This window comes from Megalops cyprinoides, chromosome 19 (genome assembly GCF_013368585.1).
Source record: "Megalops cyprinoides isolate fMegCyp1 chromosome 19, fMegCyp1.pri, whole genome shotgun sequence".
Classification (NCBI taxonomy): Eukaryota; Metazoa; Chordata; class Actinopteri; order Elopiformes; family Megalopidae; genus Megalops; species Megalops cyprinoides.
In genome coordinates, this window is record NC_050601.1 from 13,144,015 (window position 1) to 13,166,839 (window position 22,825).

The 22,825-nt window shown below is 45.5% G+C and overlaps 1 protein-coding gene across 2 annotated transcripts in view; it reads right to left on the reverse strand.

The window, feature by feature from the left end:
- The window catches only part of LOC118794808 (rab11 family-interacting protein 3-like), a 41,019-nt gene extending 20,115 nt beyond the window's left edge, over positions 1–20,904 (reverse strand). For both annotated transcript variants that reach the window (XM_036553088.1, XM_036553087.1), the window contains exons 1-3: positions 19,970–20,904; positions 4,912–5,005; positions 2,149–2,240 (exon numbers count right to left, since the gene is read on the reverse strand). In XM_036553088.1, the coding sequence (XP_036408981.1) occupies positions 2,149–2,240; positions 4,912–5,005; positions 19,970–20,431 (648 nt within the window). In that variant the 5' untranslated portion in view covers positions 20,432–20,904. The remainder of the gene's footprint in view (positions 1–2,148; positions 2,241–4,911; positions 5,006–19,969) is intronic.
- Positions 20,905–22,825: the final 1,921 nt, after the last annotated feature.

Genomic DNA, 22,825 nt, shown 5'->3' on the forward strand with positions numbered 1-22,825 from the left:
GTTGTACTGTTGTATCACCGTGACCTGCGCTCCAAGGCACAAAACAAGAATGGCTTCCAACGAGGCATGAGTAAAGCACACAGGCTGTCCAGCGCAGACAGAGGCTCAGCTGCCATCTGCATGCTACCCCTGGCCAGCAGGGTGACCAACAACACCTGCTAGACTGGGTACATCCAGGCACGAGGGATGATGGGTTAGTTAAGAGGGTGGGGCCACTCCCTGTTAGAGAGGAGACACTCCAGTGCAACGCCAATCCTCTTGGCACGGCTGCTGCTACCACTGCTGCACAGTGAAATCTAGTCACAATTTCTGTGAACCATTTCCAAGTAGGACACGACTCTGTACACTACCCCGACACTGTACACTACCAAACCTCTAAAACCAAGTCACCTTCAAAACCTATGGCTCCACTTCGTCTTCTTTTCCCCACCAGCTGCAAGAGTATGTAACCCTCCACCTAACCCTTACATCACCCTTACTGTAATTTCTCCACATCACAAGCATTGTCTTAAATGCCTTGCCTTGTAATGCCCAACGTGAGTCATGGGCTCAAAGGTTCCAACATGTATGCTTAGGTACTTAGGTCATTAGGTAATTAAGCCCCTCCATACTTCCGTAACACTCACTTAGACATTACTCAGCTGGAAACAAGACTGATTGGTCCAAGAGGAGGGAATGGGTGTGGCCAGCACAGACTAGCTGGATGTGCAGAACGTGGAGGTGGTGGCTCTGGAGTATTTAGTGTATTATGGAGGCATTTAGTGTACTAGGCATAAAATTTGAACAGCACTCTACAACCAGGAAAGATTAAAATCGACCTGCAGAGCTAGTGCCAACTAGCTGATTACTGTGCATGTCTGTCCCCAAAGCTGCCGAGAGCACACGGATGCCAGAGCTTGGCACTAAAAATCCTGGCCTTGTACTATTCTGCGCACCAGAGAGAACACTTATTCAATTCTTATTTCTGGCCAGAGAAGCAGACAACAATGGCAGCGCCCTGGCTGGAGAGAGGCCCTGGGTTACTGTGACAAGAACATTTGGGCTCTGTACATAGTGTTGGTTAGAGCACAGGCTTCATCCGACGACTCCACCCCGCTTTGAGAGCCAGGGCCCCCTGAGACGCCCTTCAGGCTGGGAGGGGGACGGCAGGGCACTCAGACATCACACTCAGTCTGCAGTACCTTTCATGGCCTTGTCCTCAGGGACCCATTTCTCCTCTTAGAAAAATTCAATAGAAATCAGTATATCTCAAACAGGTTCTGCAAACTAGTGTACCCAGGCGCTGTATTCATTGGTGTCTTGGAGAGAGAAGATATCTACCTTTAATCAGATGGAAAACTATGACGCATTTCAAATGTAATGAACGACAGTTTGAGGGGGTAAATAAAATCTCAATACACAGTTTCAAATTTTCTGCAGTTTGCAAGCTGTCTTGACTGAATTGTATCCAGTACCTTCAGTATTTACATTCCCTTTGTAATCTTAATTAGGGATAATGTTTTTCAACCTGCAATGTGTAAGCATTTTTTAAACACAAATCAAGCATGAATGTCATTTTCCCATACATTACATATGAACCAAGCAGTGCTGAGCACACAGCACTGTAATCCCTGACCAGTAGAGGGTACTGCAGTTACACTAAGAGTTCCGCTCAGAAAGAACAGACACTGTATAGGTCAAAACAAAGCTCTTTCAGTCTATACAACTGCAATAATTTAATCTGCCATAGTTCAACAGAACTAAAAACTAAATATACATACCCAAGCAGAGGCAGGACGAGGAATGCCAGATATGCTGACCACAGCTCAACACATGCAATAACACAGGCAGAAAAGAGCTCTAGCACTTCAATGTTTGCTTAAGTGAACTTCAGCCAGATGTCAGGCCGCTGTGCCAGACCCTTCTGTTTAGCATGTTAAATATTCACATAATCAAAGTCATAGCTGTGTCACTCAATGAACACTTGTTCTTGTTGCACCTTGTTGTCTTTGCCCCTGTGGTTCCTTGTTCACATGAATACAGTGCAAATGCGGGCACACAGTCATGTTTGAGTTGTGGTTCGTTCCTGAGGCAGTTGGTGTTAGCATCTTCTGTGTTGACCTGTGGGGTGAAAGTGGGAGCGTCACAGGGACACACCAGCGCCCTCACCTCGAAGACGGCGTAGTCATCGTACTCCTCTGCGGAGCCCGCGGCCTCCTCCCGGGGGTGAAAGGGCACGTCGCAGAGCTGTGGGTCTGAGCCTGGGGGTGGGTTGGGGAGGGGGGGGGGTGGGTGGGATAAGACACAGGCCATGAATTTGACAATTTTGCCCTGGTTTGACTAAACAAGAGGGAGGAGCCACTTATACTGCACATTGTAAATAAACCACTACACAGGATTGACCTTTTACAGGTCGAACACACATTAACAACTCAGAATAGACAAGCCTTGTACTGAAAGCTGGAATCAGTGGGTAACAGCAGATACAATAGAAACACAGGATACAGACAAATCACATTATCCCAAATTATGAGCAGTCATGGAAACCCAGATGCGCTGATTTGACCCAATTCTCTGATTAGAAACCAATACATGATGTCCTAAATCAGTGGCAACTACTTGTCCATGTGTGTGCATTTCGTCTCTGTGTGATCTTACAAGCGAAGGTGTGTGGGCGTTCTTATGCGGGCCTTTCTGAATCAGTCAATGCACTCTGAGGTAATGGGCTGCATTATTCACAGACAGGGTGAGCAATCAGGCTGTTCTCTGCCAGGGAGAGTGTGTACTCTGTGCTTCTCGTTGTTTTGTATAAGGAGTCAATACATAAGGTGACAGATCAAGGAGTGTATGGATCTGATGATGGAATACTCAGTGCAAAGTCGGTGATACTGTGACATTCTGCGACCACTGACAGAGAATCCTTGGTACAAATCTGTGGTCTTGACAATGCCCTAACCTGCTGACAGATCTTTCGGAGGTCAGGGAAAGTACTGCAGACTGCATCACCCTGGAAAAATGTAATGAATGCAAGATCACGCCATGTTTGGTTTCAGTTTCACACCGAAAGTGGGGCATTTTCCCCATGCGTTAACACCTGGCACATGCACATCACGGGATGCGAGGTGCACTGTGACTCACGCCATCACCTGATCACAGCTGAGAGGTCCCGGGAGGATTCTCTGCAGCGACTCCGCGTTCAGAGAAAATCTACTTTCCAGTGCTGTGCTTCTACATCAGTCCCTCCATGTGATGTGAATTTACTGAAAACTCTGGAGTGCTAAGCGGCGTGTGTGTCTCTTGCTGATCACCTCTGAGCTGTGCATTCAGCTGTAACAGTCCAAATACAAACTGAAAATCAGAACTGTTAAACCATTGAACTGTTGAAACCCAGAGATGGATCAGTGATGACAGGCCACCGGCACATTGAAACACCCCGATGACAAGGCCCCCATTAGCCACTCCAGCCTCCAGGCTTTCTGTTTAGTAAACACAGCTTTGCAAACAGCCCGGCACTACTGAGCATGCAAACAGGGCCGTCTACTACAGATCAAGGAGCCAGCTCAACCAGACCAGCCGCTGTTGTGTACTCAGTTATGCAATGTTCCCTGTGATTTGAAAAAACCACATTCATCTGATCAAAAAAATAAAAAAGCAAGCTAAGAGGCACTGAAGTGCTAATGGCACTGAAGTAGGGATGCATAAAATCTTCTTTGATGTATTTAGGTTTGAATTTTCTGCTTTAATGCATACGCTATTGAAGACCGCTAATCCCCACAGGTGGCTCACAGTGTCCTTGCATGGACAGACTGCTGCAGTCTTGGCAGCAGAGCCTCAATCCACCACAAGAGTCCCGTGGACTTACCTCTGCACGTCACACAAGCCCCATTACAGATTGACAAATGTGCCACTGCAGGTGGGGACTTTCTGCCTACGGGGCACTTTTCGGCTAGGATGTTCTAAACGTAGACATCCTGACTAAAAAGGTCTGTCCCGAGAGAGCGAAGAAAAAATAGCTAGCTAATTAAAACCCTGAGCGAAAGTACAAAAAATGGAAACTTCTCTCTTAACTGTGAATAAAAAAAAAGGTGGAAACAAAAAGACAAGTGGAAATAGAACATTTTTTTCCTTCCTCCTTTGAATCAAAGGCATGTGGCTGACTGGGGTAGCTGGCCCTGCTGGACCCTGCGCCAGACTCATGCTCTGGAGAAGCTGACATCATCATAGTAATGGGGGGGGGGGTTGAAGATATCCAGGAAAGCTGGAAAACACCCAAAGAAACACCCCTTGCTCCCCCCATTTTAAATGTGTTTTCAAAAAAAAGGGGGGGACCCTTTTGCTGATGGGTGGAGCTTGTTGTTGACTCAGCAAATCCCCACAAATCCCCTATATCTAAACCCCCAAACTCCCCAGCCCCTCCAAGAGTAGCCGTGTTACAGCTCCTCCCCCAACTCCCCCTTGTCCCATTCAGGTCAACTGTGGTTATCACGGTTCACCACAGAACTTCCAAACAGCCCAGCAAATGGTGGCTCTTAGTCATTTAAACAGAATTCTAAACAGTGAGTTCAGATGGTGAGACTGTTTCCCTGACAATGTATAAACACACAGAAGCTGTTAAAAAAGCAAGAGCTCCAAGATTCTGTGAATTATTCAGCGAAAGCTAACCCTGCCCCTCCAAGGCCTTGCGCATCTGTGACTCACATGTACATTACCAATTGAAAGAGCAAGTAACTGAAGTAACTGAAGCCTCATGACGTGGAAACGAATTGAAGCCACACACAGCATGGACATTTCCTCTGGAAAAACTAAAGTGTAGGACTGGACTAAAATGGACTCTCTGTGGTGTTGTTACAATAACTTCTCAGTGCTGACATACTGTAGGAATAGGGATGACTGGACATTCCTCTGCCTGTGGAGAGACACATGGACACTCACCTCCATTGCTGATGGCTGTGATCCCTCTGTAGAAATCCCCAAAACTGATCACTCCCAAACCGCTGGGGTCCAGGAACCTCGTCAGGTCTTTCACCTATTGGAGAGATGGGACCGGATAAGACTCTCAGTTTCAGACAGATGACAGGCAGATAAGAGACAATTGAATTTATGAAAAAAAGGAAGCGTCAGTCCTGTAGTCCAGCCTTCTGTCTGAGAGGTGAAAACTTACCTCCACGCCAATGCACCGAATGGACACAAACACCACTGAGCAGATATCGATTGCCCGACCATTACTCAATGAAGCCATATTGCCATTGAAATTCACATGCCACATCTGCATACCATCATCACGTGGCATCATTACACAAGCGTTCAGACTAAGCCATTTGGGCCAGATTCCAGCTGACCACAAATTGTTTAAGTTAGTGTTTCTTGCAGAATATTTTACATGAATTTTGGAAACTGCAAAATGCATAATGATGTGCAAGAAACAAAATGGCACAAAACACACATTAAAGCTGTATCCAATCTATTTAAGACCTCTAAAAACATAGCTGCCACACTATACACCCTCACAACTCAGTTAATGTCAGCAACAGTCCAGAACAGAAGATATGAAAGTGGACTCTGCTCTTATCTTGTGGTTTCATGCCCGGCTCGACGTTTGCTTCCCGGAGGAAACGGCTGATATGGAAATTTTCCTTTGCCTTTAATTAAATGCATTCCTTATGTAACACCCAGCAGAAGAGCCAGGGGAAGAACAGAGAGGCCATAGAATGCGTTTCATGTTGTACCACACACGCCACTTTGATTTAGTTACGGATGCTGACAAGGGAGCATCAGGAGCATTTTGGGGACCAAACGGTACCAATTAAAACAGCTCTGACCTGGAGAGCTGCTGCAGGGTAGAGAGAGGATTCTTCTAATCATAAGGGAGTATGATTAGATCTTTCCACTGCAGATGTCATGCTCTAGCACTGAGCTCACTGCCCTGCACCCCAGGTTAGACCACACCAACAAGACAGAGACCACTTTCACAATGACCTCAATCTAATGACCCAGAAAGTCCAGGTCACGCTGTAAGCCTCTTAACAGTCCTGCCCCCTCAATCCTCCCTTCCACCTTGGGTCACTGTCACACTGCTGGAAAACGGGATACCAGATACAGACCTTTAAACAGGGGGTACAGTGGCCACCCTCTTTCCATTCATACTCCTGCCATCTCACTGGGACATTTACCAGAAAGCCATTGCTGGCCTAAACATCACAGTTAGTGTTCTTTTCAGGGACTGCTTGTCCAATCAAAGGAAAAAAAATCACCTTGGCCTGCATCTGCCTGTAAATAAATGAACTCTGCACGGCATTAGATCCTTAAGTTCACATAATACAGTTAGACAGACTTGGTCACCCATGAAAACCACTCTTCATAATAGATTTCATTTAAAACAGCCAAGTGAGGTTTCCGGGTTGAGGGCAGATAAAGTTAACATAGAAGAGGAAGAGTTAACAGTTTGTATAGCTACACACTTTGTAAACTGTTTTGTTTCATGTGTCATTTTCAGCTGCATCCTTACGCTGTACATTACGTAACCGATTCCTGCCCCCTTCTTACCATCTTCTACAGGAAAGCTGCCATCCAATATCTGTTGCACAGCACTCACATGGTACACAAGCCTCTGTTTCCTAGTAACCATCCAGTGCGTAGCCTAGCAACAGGTGAACAGGTATCCAAGGATACTTCAATTGTGGCTTGAGGCTCAGCTGAGAGAGGGGGCCTTTTTGCAATAAGCAAAGAAAAAAGAGAAACAAGGCGCTGCACTTCCGGAAGCCAGACCTAACCACTCTAGTCAATAACCACACTTAGATGAAGTCATACAGTATTTCAGATATGAATGGATACTGTGCAAGTATTCTTTGCACAATGTCCATAATGGCGGGTACTAGAAACAGACTATTAAAGCCTCACAATAAAAAGCTCAGAGCTGAAAACTCACGCAATTCAGAGGGGAACAAAGTTAAAGAAACATCTTTATGTTTAGCTTCTCATCCAACACAACACAGATCCCAGTCAAGAGACAAGAGATGCCACATCCAGACCAGTGTTCAAATAACAGATCCACTAAAACTACGTAAATAAGAATCAGTTTACAACAAATGCAGCATTCACAGAGGTACTAGGCATTGGAAACACAGTGCTAAGGTGCCCTAGTTTTTGTTTTTTGCCTTTATGTAGGTTTTTCTCCCAAGAAACAAATCCCGATAATTAAAGCAACTTCACAGTTACTTATCTAAAAAGCGGAGCACAGAGAAACAAACACAAAGCTCCATCTATCTTTACCCCATTAGAAAACAGACAAGAAAATGGGACACTATTTTTGACAGCACAGGGACTCTATCATCTCTGCAATGCAAATGCCATTGGAGTAATCCATAAAACCAGATTATCACGTCGGGCTCCGCGTTGTGCAAGCCAGCATTATCTACACGTTACGGGAACCAGCGGGTTTGCATTGCTGTCGCGGTGCGGCAAGGAGCTCTGAAACCACAAGCAGCCAGGGATGCCGGAAAGAGCGCACTGTTACCGACAGCCCTGTCAGGTCACCGCAACACACATACTTCAGATCATACACATTTTTGCACATTTTTGACCGTAAGAGCGATCCGCTAATGTCGGTAAATGGGGCTGATGTTTACCTGGTGACTGACAGAGCGTGTCATTCTTGAGGGATCTGAACCAGGAAACTGCGACCGCAAAGCGTGTGACTGCTGGCTATGGCAGGTTTAAGTTAGCTGCACTGAAAGAAACCTTGCAGAGATGACTGTTCAAGCTCTCATCACAGACTCCAAGGTGAAACATCACCATCCACCATGGACACATGCAGACACAATCAACTCCCTAATCGAATGTCAGGTGATTTCACGTTGTGTTTAAACACACAGTTTGCAGTTGCCTCTGTAATAATCCCAGTAACATTACTAAATGCTGTTATGTGCACACTCTTGCTAAGTGCACAGTGTCACAACAGTCCCAAGCATAGCGTGCAGAGTCAACAGGAGTAGACCGTACATGATAAGCCTCACAGCATCCTGCCCATCTACAGGCACACACAAATGGCAGTCCTATTACTGTGACATTAGCCACAGTAATGAAAGCTGCATTCTTGCTATTCATTTTACCGGAAAAGCACTGTGCTCAAACAGGACTGTTAAAACGTGTCGACTGCAGCATTACATGTGAAGAGCTGGGTGATGTAAAGACGGCTGCTTTTGGCCATTAGACACAGAGTCTGCACTGCGCAGCGTTTTACAGACACAACAAAATCTCAATTTTGCAAAACAGACAAAGAGCTATACAAGTAGAATTTTTGGATTCAAGGCTGGATTTAATGGTATGATGGCTCCGTTCGTCCAGCAACATTGCTGCGGATTAGTGAATTTACAATAGATGAGGCAAAAAGGAGACCATAATGAGTCTGGACAGGAGTGAATCTGTTGCGGCAAGTATATCCTTATTAAAGTTCAGATCGTAAAGTTTAGTTTGCCTCTATTTGGGTTTGAATTAATGTTAAGTTTCCTTTCACTATAATGTGCATTGATACTAAAAATGGCATTTATTAAAAAAGATGAAAGTCAACATAGATATGGAAGGAGTACATTCCTTTTCTCAGTAAGGAGGGGTGTGTGTGTGTGTGTGTGTGTGTGTGTGTGTGTCTCCCTGCATGCACACACATGTGCCTGTAAGAGGCACTGCCACTTGAACATAACCCTCTTTTCATGATAACCTCATCTATTATGATCACTTAAGACAAACACATATTTGCTGCTTGAATTTTCAGGTCAGTTAGAGTTTGGAAATACACCCCAGTTTAGGCGTTTGGCCGAATGTGAAAAGCACATGCCAAGTGAACGGGCCTTCCAAGTCTGCCTGCCAAAAACCTGGTGTGTTCAACACAACACCTTCACCTGAGGTTTTAACATGCCTCACAGGGTGTCCGCAGGTGGCTTTGAGGCCTTTCCGCTGACAGACAGATAGACCGCTGGTCAGATACAGCTCAGGTCCCGGGTTAAGGCAGGAGGGCCTTATCACAGTATCGCCTCAGGGGTGGCCTGGAGACCGCCCCATGGAGGCAGCTCAGCTTTACCGTCCACAGAGCAGACTGCTAGATCATTCGACACCAACCCGTTTCACACCAGCACAGGGAAACAGAAAAAGCACAGGAAAAACAAACAAGCCGTGAGGGTCACGAGCCACTTCACTTCTTCCTCCATGCTACATTTGTCTCTAATGTTCTCCTGCAGTTCTGTTCTCACACGTTGCCCATAGCAAACAACATTAAAGTCACACGGGCCTGACAAAGGGAGTCTAGCACAAGTCCTGCGCTGTGCTCTGTCTCGGCTGGCTGCAGCGCTGTGACCGCAAGTGCTGAGTTAGCTGATTCTGGTGGGGGACAGAAAGGTGGCAAGGTGCCAAGTTATGCAAAGACAGTCTGAACCCCCTCATCAACACAGAGAACAGTCGTCTTCCTACAGGAATTCCACACACACATAAGAAAGCTTAACCTCAGAGATAGAGCAGCAGCACACAGTGATGAGTAAGAACCACATGTGGAGGTGCTAAATCAGAGCTGATGGCTGCAAAGAATATCAACCCTCATCATGTGTCGCTAGGATACTTCAACTCCACTGCTCCTTGGAGGTGTACGACAGCCTCATTACATATGAGGTGGCAAAATCAAGGGTTACTCCAAAAGGATGACACAGAACAAATTCACACCACCAGGACGGGCTTCAAAAGAACCTCAAGACATCTGGGAAGCATTTCAATAGAACAGAGGCCTCCATCTCCACCAGCAAAGCAACTCCCCTGAAAGCATCTTCCAGCAGATCTAATCACTGATATTAGGGACCACACAGCTGACTGCCCCGTTACAGGCCGCTATTGTGCCTGCCCATTCACAGCGCTGTGGGAGAAGGATGCTACACAAGCAGGCTGTTTGTTTCCTGGAGCTTTACAACGGCTGCTCGGGCCAGGGTACGACAGGTCCCATTAAACTGCGGAAGCATCGCCGTGGGTGAGAGCCTGTGTGCTTTTGTGTGCGTGTGTGTGTGTGTGTGTGTGTGTGTGTGTGTGTGTGAGTGAGTGAGTGAGTGAGTGAGTGAGAGAGAGAGCATCTGTGTGTTCCTGAAACACATGGGTGAAAGCTGTAAAAAAAGCACACTGGAGCACAGAGCAAGATGTCTTTCATGCAGCTTGCTATCCTGTTCTTCTGACGAGTGCAAATTAAGCTAAGGCTGAAGAGAAGACCAGAGCAGGGGGCGGGATGTGGTGCTTCATCACTGATCCAAAAGCATACAACAGACTCCATTTCAGGGCATATGACAGGATCCTAACATCAGCCCTTTTCAGGAAAATCTAGAAAATTCTACCAGTGAGCAAAATAAAAGCATCAAAATCCAACAAACATCCAACAATTCCATCTTTAGAGACCCCCTCAATGCCACATAAAGAGTCAAACCAAATCATCTCAGTAAGTAAGAGCTATAAGAAATGGGGTTGACTGTATAAAGCTGGATACAGAATAGAGTTATAGAATGCAAAGCCTACAGCTGAGGACAGAAAAAAAAAAATCCTGAGGCTGTCGCCAGCTCACACAACAGCAGGATTACAGCTAATATGCAACACTCACTGCCTATTTATATCCAAGATGCTCAACAACACTCATTTTCTGCACACGTTCCCAAAAAGCATGTTTCGGGCTTTTCCACTTTGTAAACAACACCATGTTTTTTCCCCCACAGTGCAGAATTTAAAAAAAAATGGACAATGGGCAAACATGAGGAAACACATATCCGCAGCGCTGGTTGCACGGTGAGCTGGTGGCTGCTGCCGTTGCAGTAGGTTGGGGTTTATAAAGCCACAAAAGACAAGGCCAGGAAATGAACAGGGGGGACATTCCTGCAGGGATTACTGCAGAACGGGCCCCCCCTGGCACATCAAAGACGCCACAGCCAGAGACCGAACAGGAGCCGACAGCGCACTGCCGGCACTGCTCTGCTCAGATGAGATGATAAGCTCCTAACCAACAAAATTCTGCTAAAAAACATAATTCAGCAAAAAAAATAATACAATGAACTGAAAAGATAAGGGAAATCTGTTGAACACAGTTAATGGCTTTCCAATTATTTTATTGCCATTTAGCAGTCACTCTTATCCAGACCGACTAACATTGGTTACATTTTTTTTTTTACAATGTTATCCATTTATACAGCTGGACATTTACTAAGGCAACTGTGGGTTAAGTATCTTGCCCAAGGGTACATCAGCAGTGCCCCAGTGTCCTGCCCCTTAACCACAATGCTACACTGCCACGGGGCCAATAATCTGGTAAATATGGCGGAAACAACAAGATATCAACATTAAGATCTAGAGGGTATGCCAATAAGACAGCATGCTCTGGTTAGGTTTGTCTGAAAATAATGCTAATGTGTAACCACAGGTTTTAAAAAAAAGTCCTCTCACAGATTTGCTGCGGTTATGCACAAATGTGAATGTGAGTGTCTGGAGCTCGACACTGACATGGGGCATCCTTAAAGCCACACTAAAGCCACACAATCCCCACCAATGTACAAAACTTGAACCAAGCTGTAATGGTAAAAACAATTTGGATTGAAGTTCTTGTTCACGTGCATTTAAATAAAAGCATCCATGCATATTTGCATATGTAAATATACTTTCACAGTGCAAAGAAGAGTGCGTGTAGCCATGGTTTACATTTTTATCCCCTGCTGATCCCTGTGGAACAGCAGCTACATTTTGCATCAAGCCTGTGAAGCTCCCGCTGCTTTCTCCCACCTCAGCTGCTGTCCAGATACTGTAACCTAACATTTGTTCAATCAAACACTTTTGGAACCGAGTAGGTATATGCGCCAAAACTATATGCTGTGTCCAGGTACCATGGCTTGGTGTAACACACTGCAAATTGAAAATAAGAAAGGGCAGGATCACCAGAACATTGCACTTATTTTTTGCACACGCCACCCGCAGAGAGAGACCCAGACAGGGGGACTGTGAGATGGCAAGGCATGTGGGATATGAAAAGGCAGAAAATCGGAATCGATACCCAAACTTTTTCCAAACCAACCACGAGAGTCCACTTCCCCCTCCCGGTTCCCCCTTCCCGTGAGTGCCTCGCTGGCCCGCGCTCCCGGATCACTTCCTGGACGGGAATTTGCATGTGGGCAGAGGCCGGGACAGGACGGCTCCAGCGCACCATCACAGACCAGCAATGCTCGGGAAGAGCACGCAAATGAGCCGGAAGGGAGGTGGGTTTTCAGAGCCGTATTAACCTGAGAGAGATGGTAGCCCTACAGTGATGGCTGCTGTAAAACTGTGATATCCATGGATGGCCTGAATACTGAAAACATTTTAAAGTAGAATGTATTTTAAACTAGATTTAGCAGTTTAAACTTCAATCAATCAGGCATGGACCTGAACAGACAAACTGGACTACAGTGGTAAGGCAGCATTTGCAGTCAAATTCATTTCTTAGACCAAATATAAGCATTGGTTAAGCTCCAAACCTTCAGCTTTAATTGCTTTGCAAATCAATCTTAATCATTACTCAGTCTGGTTTTACATCAGATCTTAACATTATCCGTCTGGCCTATACTGGAGAAAAGCCATACTGCTATACATTTTGTGCAAAATGCACGGGTGTAAATGTAAACACCAACAGTATTTGAATATTTGAATATCTGGAATATAAGATCAAGGGAAGTGGAATCACCACAGTCACCATCAAACTGCTCTGCCTAATCCCTCTCCCAGGAACTGAACGGGGAAAGTACCAGCACTGAGGGGGCCTGAAAGATGTGCTCTGGATTAGATTTCATTTCCCTGTTTTCACTTCCCACTGCACAGACCACCACTATTACTGCTTATAATGAGATGGCTAACATCACAGCAAACCCAACCTGGAAGAGAATAGTTAATGTTCAAACTGGTAAGCAAACTCAGTTACCAAAGGCACAGTAAACAAACCCGGGAGAGTTTACAGCACATTTGCTTTGTGAAATTCACTGGCGATCATTTCATGAATTTGCTTAAGATGTTCAATAGGCACAAAGAGCAGATTTCCAACAGAAAGTTAATAGCTGCATGAATCTTTTGCAAGTGCTAATGCCTATCCTCCGCACCGTTTATGTGAATAAGTCCTGCAATTGAAAAAAGACAATAACTGCCAAGCAAGAAAAGGAAAAAAAAAAAAAAACGATAGATGCATTTGGTCTGGAACTCTGAACTCAGCCAATAATATCATAATCGCAAACTGAGTGACACTAATCCAAAGTCAGCTGCTACAGTGAGGTTTGAGCTGGGAGAACAGATGAAAAGGTTATGTGTTGTTTAAGGGGATTAATAACGTAAGCAGAGGGAAGACCTGTAATTCCTGCATCTACCAATTCATTAGTGATGGTGGGCATTGTGGTGCTGTGGTCACATAAACAAACCCGTGAAAAGGTCACATTTTGTATCCTTGAGCACTGCTCGTAACCAAAATTTGCTCTGTAAATATCCAGCCATATCAACAGATAACAAAGAAACAAAGTCATGCAAGTCACCCTGGAAAAGAGGCGTTTGTCGAGCAAAAAGCCTGGGTAATAATATCAGCGTAATAAGGGTTTTTGTGATGAAATGCATGCCACTGAGATGAGATGAGACCAAAGCAAGACAATTCCTGAAGCAGTGTGAATTACATGGAATCAACATCTTGGAAATGACCCTCTCTGCCTCTCCATTCCCCATCAGTCCAAGCAACTATACTGTCGCGCTATTGGTCTGCTGTGCTCTTCCAAGTGTGAGTGAAGGAGACAGAGAGCAAGAGCTAACAGCCTGGCAGGAGCGCCAAGCCCCTGCCATCAAAAACAGACAGCGTGATGTCTCACTGTAGCACTACCAGCCTGCCCCGCTGTATCAGGACAGGAACGTTATGCTAGAGATTTCTCTGACATTACAGTGTACAGCACACCCAGCTTCAAGGGTGGTAAACGCTAACTGGACAGGGTAGGCAGTGGCCAGAGCTGTACAAGCAGATTCAGGACAGAGCTTCTTCGTCTTCCTGTTCTCTCTCTCCGTCCCTCTCCCTCTCCGTCCCTACCGTTCTCTCCGCGGTGGAGAAAACCCCGTACGAGACTCTCGCACGCGGATGGATGAATGGACGAAGTGCTCAGGCGAGCTGCCCACTCCCCTGAAACCACATCCAAATCGCAGTGTGAAAGCAGCATCCTCCCCTCTCCCATTCCAGCCACCGCTCCGATTCTGAAGGCGCTGGTAACACGGGGGGAAAACAAAAAAAACATGTGGCTTGGTTTTACAGAGCAGCCTGACCAGCTGCACCGCATTACATCGGGAGAAACTGCCTAACCGCCATGCTGGGACAAACTGCGAGAGGCAACAGTTTCTGAGAGTGAAATACACAAACATCAGTGCTCCTGTCACACGGTCAAAAACAAAAATTGATGAGAAAGAAATCAGATACTGTACAAGACTGCAGGACTGAACTGGTTTAGTCCGGTTTAGCTGAACACACAAAGTGCAGCAACTGACATGCGAGGCTGGCAAAGAAGCTGCTCTGTGCTCATCTATCGTTTCCCATGGAGACAGGGATGGGACTCGAGTAAACAAGCGCTTGACATCATGGTAGGAGCGGTACAGCTGGTTGGGTCTATAGACAGGCGGTCTGGACCACTCTCCCTGACTCAGGAGAACACATTCTTCCCATAATCCCATAAACTCCCCTGTTTAGCAGCCACGCCTCGGGCACACACATGGGTGCGTGCGGGTTTTACGGGTGTCGGGGCAGGGGGGGATTAGCTGGGGCACCTGACTGAGGGGCCGGTAGCACTGCTCTGTTAATCTCACTAAAATTCCTGCAAAATCCTCCCTCATCACCTCACCCCACAAGCCACACCTCCCCATGCATGGGGGGTGGGGGGGGGTAGCCACAGAGCTGGAGCAGATCCAGCCACACATGACCTTAGCCTGCATTACCAGCTGTGTATCAAGTCCGACAACATATCTGGTGACAATCAAGCTCAAAACTGTGACAATATATGCCAGAGGCTGCACAATCATGATGATTCACCATCTTACTCTGTGCAAAGAAAGCATTTCTCATTAAATGTTCCCAGGGCTTGTTAGAGTTGATAAGGATCAGGAGGAAAAAAACAACACAGATGTGGGTAAAAAGTAACACATCCGCTTGTAATTCAAGATGGCCTGTACATAATCTCCATTGAGCACACAGCTGTCACCAGTCATACTTAAGGCTGAATGAGGCAGGCCAGACACATGGCTGGTAAGCAAGGCTGACATGGCCCTTGACCTCCTCAATAAACAGGACACACAACAATACCACTAAGGATCAGGTGCTAGATACTGTTCAAAGAAAACAAATCCCACTGCCAATATTTTATCCTAGATGGATCGGATTTACAGGTCAAATTCTAAGCATTTTTAACATGTCCATATATTTAAGGCTAAATTGTTCATGCTCAACCCCACGTTCCACAGTCTGTCTGCTCTTCAGAGCTCTAATGAACACAAGAGGAGGAAGAGAATCTCGCTGGCTTCATTAAGACAATGCAAAAACAACCAAGGGGTGGAAGCCATTGTAACACTAAATGAATCAGTGCGAAACCTATTGTTCATTGTTGATGCTGTGGAAGGTTGTTACATGCAAAAAAAAAAGCCACTTCGTCAAAAGTGTCAAAAAATCAGCTTTTACACAGAGGGAATGATGACAGAATGTTTATCTTTAAAAAAAAAAACCCTAAAATTGCTGTAGCCATCTTGTATTATCAGTGACTCAACCAATGAGTGTTTTCAGTGATATCAACCAATTACTGTGTGTTGCTAGGAAGAGCAAAGTCTTTTGATTGGTTCATACACATCAGTGACAGATAACATAGCAACACCAATTCATGAAGGCCCTTTCTCCCTTCCACCCATGTTTCAGTAAATAAACATCCAGATAAAATGTGGTCATAACAAAATCTACTAATCTAATTACCATATTAGCTACTTGAAAAGCTACACTAAAATTAAGGTTTTGCTGCTCAAAGGCATAAGCAATCTTTCCACTGTACACCAGCTACTGTTCACTTCTGAAGCACACTCCACCTTCTGCAGTGAAGTGTGATTTGGCGGTGTGTTGGGCCTATTTTTCCTTGGGTTTTTGAACAGCAGCTCTGCTGCCACAGTATACTTCTCTAAGCTTAGATCTGACAACACTCCTAGCTTTTCTAGAGTGCCAACCACTGGCACGCTGAAACAACCTAAATCTACAGCTCATCGAGGCACTGGATGTTCTTCATCCCAGAAATGGTCCTATTCTCAATATAGACAACACTCTCATCCCAATGAGAGAGAAATAAAGTACCACTTGAAAGGCAACCATTTTCAAAATGTTGTAAAATGTTTTAAAATGAGTCAAATAAGCATTCAAGCATTTGGACTGCTTTGCACTGAACACTGCCTTAACAGAGAATGAATAACAACGGTTCTTTGTCAAAAGAAAACACAAGTAACTGCCTGAATCATAGGAAACATACACACAGCACCAGGATGCAGGGAGAGGGGATTAGCATATAAAGGCAGGAAGACACCGTCACAAGACTAAGGCAGAATCATTTACTGCTGAACAGCATTGACCAGCGTGTCCAAGGCGTCACCAGCTCCAAGCATCACCAGGGCTCCATGTTCACTGTGGCCCATTAAAGCAGCAGCGCTCTGAGTTGTGATGTTGACTACAGTGGATTTCTGCTTTATTCAGTGTACATAAGTCTCTCAGCAGTGAATGCCCAAGAACAACGGTATTTCAAATGATCAAGGTCATATTCCTCAAAAGAACACGCAAGTCTACAAAGGGTTTCCTTGGAATAATGCAATATGATGTAGCATGGCCTGATTAGCTGGGGAAAAACAAGTCCCTAATCACTCCCCTTAGAATGTCGGCTATAGTGCTTGTACAGTTTTTGGGAAACTCTCTCTCTCAGGCTCCTTAATAATTACCTCCACCACAGGTACAATGGCTGACTGTCACTCATGTTAATCGTTAACACAAGCACCTCCCAGTGATTTGGAGAAGATATGAGTAACTCTAGGCCATTTAAATGTGAAACAGTTACTTCTGGTAAGCATATAAAAGAACTAGAACAGACCTAGCACAAATACAGACCAAACAAAAGAAAGTCTCACTCTACCAAGCCCTACCAAAAAGTGTTGTGAAAAAGTTAACACAAATCCATGTCTAAATTGTCAATCTCTGTAAATCACAAAACCACAGCCCAATTTCAGAGAGTGCAAACTTTGACGTAATACTTTATTTTGACGTATTAATATTTCATAGACTGTAGACCGTTTTGGATCAGATAAACAGTCATACAGCAGCTTTGACAAGCTAGCAGGGCAAAAGTTCCTTGAATACTAGCAGACACTTAAAACCAGTCCTTGACCAAACACAAAATCCTCTCTGCCTACATCCTGTTGCCAGTCCTCACACCCTGTAGCATCCCTGGCCTGAATATCCTTCAACTCTCCTTGCCGCTAATGGAAAAAACTGCCATTATTGATTTACTTGTTTATTAAAACAAATGTCATGTCCAGAACTGCATATGAATCAGAATTAAGCTGTAACTGTGCGCCTGAAGAGTTTACACCTCCAAATGAAGTTTCATTTGGTTGTTTCAGATATTTCAAAAAATTATTTCACCACAATCAGATGTATAGGATTAAAGTGCACATTCACCGCATTGACAATGCACTGTGAAATGAGAAATCGCTTCTTTGTCCCTGGATCACATTTCCATCCACACCAGTTTTGCCAGTGTTTTGAAGTCTGATCCCTGCAGGAACAATGCGGAGCCCAAACAGCAGAGTAACATGACCTAGGCTGACATAATGGCACCGCAACACTTTCTATGGAGGCGGGAACAGGATCATGAGGCTGAAGGGAAGCTGTGGAAACCCCAGCCCAAGCACCGCCCCGTGGCGAAACTGGGCCTCGTCTCTGCGGGCACGTTCCTTTTGGGACAGGACCTCAGGGAGAGTCCCCATTCTAAGGCTCTAACCCGAGTCAACTGTGTTGTCAGGGGAACACAAACACAAGGCCAAGCCACCACACCACAGCATGTGAAATGAAAAGAAAAAAGAGAAACGTTTTAGTTTTGAATTTATAACGTACCTTCTGGGGTGAAGAAAAAAAAATGGCCTCAATCTAAGTATTTGGGTTGCTTTCACATCAGGGAGCAGCCGGCATATCTATTTTTAACGCACCTTGCCAGCATGCCTCTGTGGGCTCATCAAATAAACCTTTAAGTCATGATTTGTAATCCTGAACACATGAACAGATACAGTGCTCCTCAATCAACCTGCAAAGCCTGTACTGTAGCTTCCAAGGGAATCCAGACCAAAGTAAGAAACGCAAAGGACTGCACAAAGAACATGATGCAATATCCTCACATTAATATTTAATTCCACTGCTGGTAGAGGAGGTCGGCATATGAGGAGACTAATATTCTGAATACCAATACTATATATTTATGTTTTATGGTTATGTTACTAATACCAATTTATGCTTTACATGCATGGGAACATATAGACTTAGGCTAACAAATATAGTACTACTACTACTACAAAAAAAACCCGTATTGTAATGAAAAACATTTGCAAACTGATTTTAGCCTTAAACATCTACATCTAATTCAAATCATCTGACTTCAAGGGTGGTTGCAATATGGCACAAGACACCTCAGAGTCTTAGGTGGGTGCTGATATCCACACAATTTTAACCGCCAAATCCCTGCTTTGTGAAAAGGCTCCAAAAAAAAATTTAATTTTAATCCAAATAAGAGTTTAACAATGTGTGACTGCCAAACAAATACAGCTCTTTGCCAAATAAGCAACACCAATATTAACACCCATAATTCAGACTGCCTGAAGCTGCAACGAGAGATAATAAGGGGAAATTTTGATGGCAGGCCACCTCTGTAAGAACACACTGCAATAGGCTCAGAACAGAACAATCTATAACTGGAGTGGGCATGATACATGTAATCGTATTTGCGTATTTAAAATAGCATAAAAAAGCAAAACCTTACCTGAGCACACTAAGCATTTATAAATGCGTCACAAAACTTATCTAATCTGAAATAAGATTTCATTTTCGTATACAGTGCATGCTCAATAATCACACAAAGGGAAACTCAATGGTCTCAGTGTAGCTGACAGTGACCTCTGAGGCTGATTAGGAATGTACCATAATGAGATTTAACACATGGTAACACATTCAGTCTCCTGCATTTCCAAACAAGTTTCCACCACTTCACAGATACCATGGCTCTGTCCACAAATGGCCAACACTTGAAGCTGATGAGATTACAAAGCTTTATCTATGTTGAAACAAACAGGGATGCCCTTCATTGCATGGCATGTAAACAAACTGTTTAAACTCCTGTAAATCAACAGAAAATTAAGCCCTGCTGTTCAGCATCAAGAGCAGCGCATGAGAAGCTAAGTGCAGGGGCAGCCAATCCTTTCCAGCCTTAACTGGGGATTCGACCTTGTGCTGAAGCAGATGGTATGGGCGCCTAGCGAAGCGAGCGCTCACTCCAGCCCCACGATCACTCACACCGCGGCTCCCGCGGCCTGAATGACACCGCTAAGCCCTTTCAAGCTGCTTTAGCAGAAACCCGTTTTCAAAGCTTTATGGCTAATATGTGGGCAATAAATCCTGTCCTGTGGCTTAGGGACGGTATTTAGATGTGCGGCATACTTCTGGCATTAGTCTGCCGCCGCGCAAAAAGGCAAAAATGACCTGGTGTGCTGACAGCTGTGCCTTGTCTGCTTAACTGCACCAATGCATCACTAATGCATTCTGTAAGGCACCGTATCATCACATGGTAGGGGAAGACAAGCGATTGCCACATTTATTTCATACAGAATCAAGAACTGTGTGTGTGGTGTGAGTGTGGGTTTGTGTGTGTGTGTGGGGGGTTCTTACCTGTTCAGCTCCATAGGCTTTGGCAAACTGCAGAAACTCCTCAATTTGCACAAAGCCGTCACGGTCCTGGTCCAGGGCGTCAAACACAGCCTTCAAAGGGGACAAGTCCTCCTCCCTCTGGGACTCTCTGCCCCCCATCGGCAGGGGCGTAGACATCCCCATCTCGGACAACGATAGCCCTCCCAGTGTCTGTTCACTAGTCCGTAAAGAGCCAGGATCCCGGGACTGCCCATTGGAGCAGTGCTGTTCATGACAAAGCATGTCTTTAGAAAATTCCAGATTAATGTGCAATGCCCCATTCTTTCCATCCAGTTCCAGGCCAGGAGCAGTTTCATGCAGCATGTCCTCTGATGTTTTTAGGTCCAGAGTTTCTCGCATGGCATCAGCAGTCAAACACTGACCCAAGATCTGTTGCCCCCCCTTTTCTTCAGCAGGTAGACCCACATTCAAGCTGTCCTCCATTAAGGCATTATCACCTGAGCCCTGGCCAACATCTGGACTGCTCTGATCCAAGACATTTCCATCTGATGGCTGCTCACAAACCTGAGGTTGAGGGGGCTGAAGATGGAGCAAGGGGACAGGGAAGCTGCCCTCCCCTTTTTCTGAAACCACCTCCTTCAAAGATCCAGTCTCAAAGGAGATGCCTCCTTCTGGAACCTCCTCAGACAAGCTCAAGCACACATCTTCAGAGATGAGCAAGGCATTATCTGTAAAGCTGGGGCAGTGATCACAGTCCGTGCTTATCTCATCAGGGAAAAGCACTGGTTCTTCCTCTTCCTGAACCTCTGATGGCAGACTTTTTTCAGCAGAGCTAGAGAGGGTGAGGTCACTCCCTGAACTCTCAGGTAAAATGTCTATAGAGCTCTCAGATGAAGTTTCTTCAGAGCTCTGAGGTAAAACCTCTACAGAGCTCTCAGGTAAAACCTCTACAGAGCTCTCAGGTAAAACCTCTACAAAGCTCTCGGGTAAATTTTCTTCAGAAGTCCCCTGTAAAATCTCTATAGAGCTCTCAGGTGAAGGTTCTTCTGAGCTATCTGGCAATGCCACTACAGAGCTCTCAGATAAAGTTTCTCCAGAACTCTCAGGTGAAGCTTCTACAGAGCTCTCAGGTAAAACCTCTACAGAGCTCTCAGGTAAAACCTCTACAAAGCTCTCGGGTAAATTTTCTTCAGAAGTCCCCTGTAAAATCTCTATAGAGCTCTCAGGTGAAGGTTCTTCTGAGCTATCTGGCAATGCCACTACAGAGCTCTCAGATAAAGTTTCTCCAGAACTCTCAGGTGAAGCTTCTACAGAGCTCTCAGGTAAAACCTCTACAGAGCTCTCAGGTAAAACCTCTACAGAGCTCTCGGGTAAATTTTCTTCAGAAGTCCCCTGTAAAATCTCTATAGAGCTCTCAGATGAAGGTTCTTCTGAGCTCTCAGGCAATGCCACTACAGAGCTCTCAGATAAAGTTTCTCCAGAACTCTCAGGTGAAGCTTCTACAGAGCTCTGAGGTAAAACCTCTACAGAGCTCTCAGGTAAATTTTCTTCAGAAGTCTCCTGTAAAATCTCTATAGAGCTCTCAGATGAAGGTTCTTCTGAGCTCTCAGGCAATGCCACTACAGAGCTCTCATGTAAAGTTTCTTCAGAACTCTCAGGTGAAGCTTCTATAGAGCTCTCAGGTAAATCCTCTACAGAGCTGTCAGGTGAGGTTTCTACAAAGCTCTCAGGTGAGGTTTCTTCACAGCTCTCAGGTAAATCCTCTACAGAGCTGTCAGGTGAGGTTTCTACAAAGCTCTCAGGTGAGGTTTCTTCACAGCTCTCAGGTAAATCCTCTACAGGGCTGTCAGGTAAAGTTTCTTCGGAGTGCCCAGGTAACGCCACTACGGAGCTCTCAGGTGAAGCCTCTACAGAACTGTCAGTTGACGTTTCTTCACAGCTCTCAGATAAATCCTCTACAGACCTCTTAGGTGAAGCCTCTGCAGAGCTCTCAGGTAAAGCCTCTACAGGGCACTCACATGAAGCCTCTACAGAGCTCCCAGGAGAAGCCTCTAGGATACAGTTACTCAAAGTGAGAAGGTCCCTCCCCTGCTCGCTGAATAAGCCTTTGTCCTTGGTTTCAGGTGACAGAGACTCGCCCCCTTGTGACGAGGGATTGAGACCGCCCTCTTTGTCTTGTGACAACAGAGGTGGCTCCTCGGTGCCATGCTGTGGGATAGCCGCGCAGGGAGGGAGGACATACAGGTAAGCAGAGCTGCAATCAAGCCCCAGCTCAGTTTCTGGTATACTAGTTGAATCCTGCATAGGAGACTGAGTGTCACTGAAATCAATAAGTTCCCCAGGGTTGCTGTGGAAATTCATCAGCACAGCAGGAGTGCTGTGGTGGAAATCATTTTCCTGGCCTGACAAACTTTCTCCACCAAAATCCTGAGTGCAGGCTGAAACCTGCACATAGGGAGAGCTGCCCAGCTGCGCAAGTTTGTCTGGGTCGTCGCAATTATTCAGCAACTCCGCAGGTTCCCGGTGGAGCAAATCTTGAGCTGGAATGGGGTGTGTCTCCCACTGGAGCACAGGGCAGTCTGTCTCTTTCTCCCAGGACAGAATCTGGTCCACGCTGGGGTACCTCGAGTTCCGGAAAAGGTTGTCTAGACATAAGGCATTCTCCTGGAGAATCTCGTCCAGGCTGAGAGACACCAGCTCCTCCCCAGCCTCTCGGAAATGAAGGCCTGAGTCCCGGCTTTCTTTACTCCCTTGGGGTAAAGTGGCCCCTTTGTCCGGGTCAAGGAGAAGGAATCCCAGAGGTGGGTTCTGCTCCAGTTCCCACTCTGAATGCCCAGTAGGGCTAGACACCAGGACCTGTTCCATTTAAGCAAATTA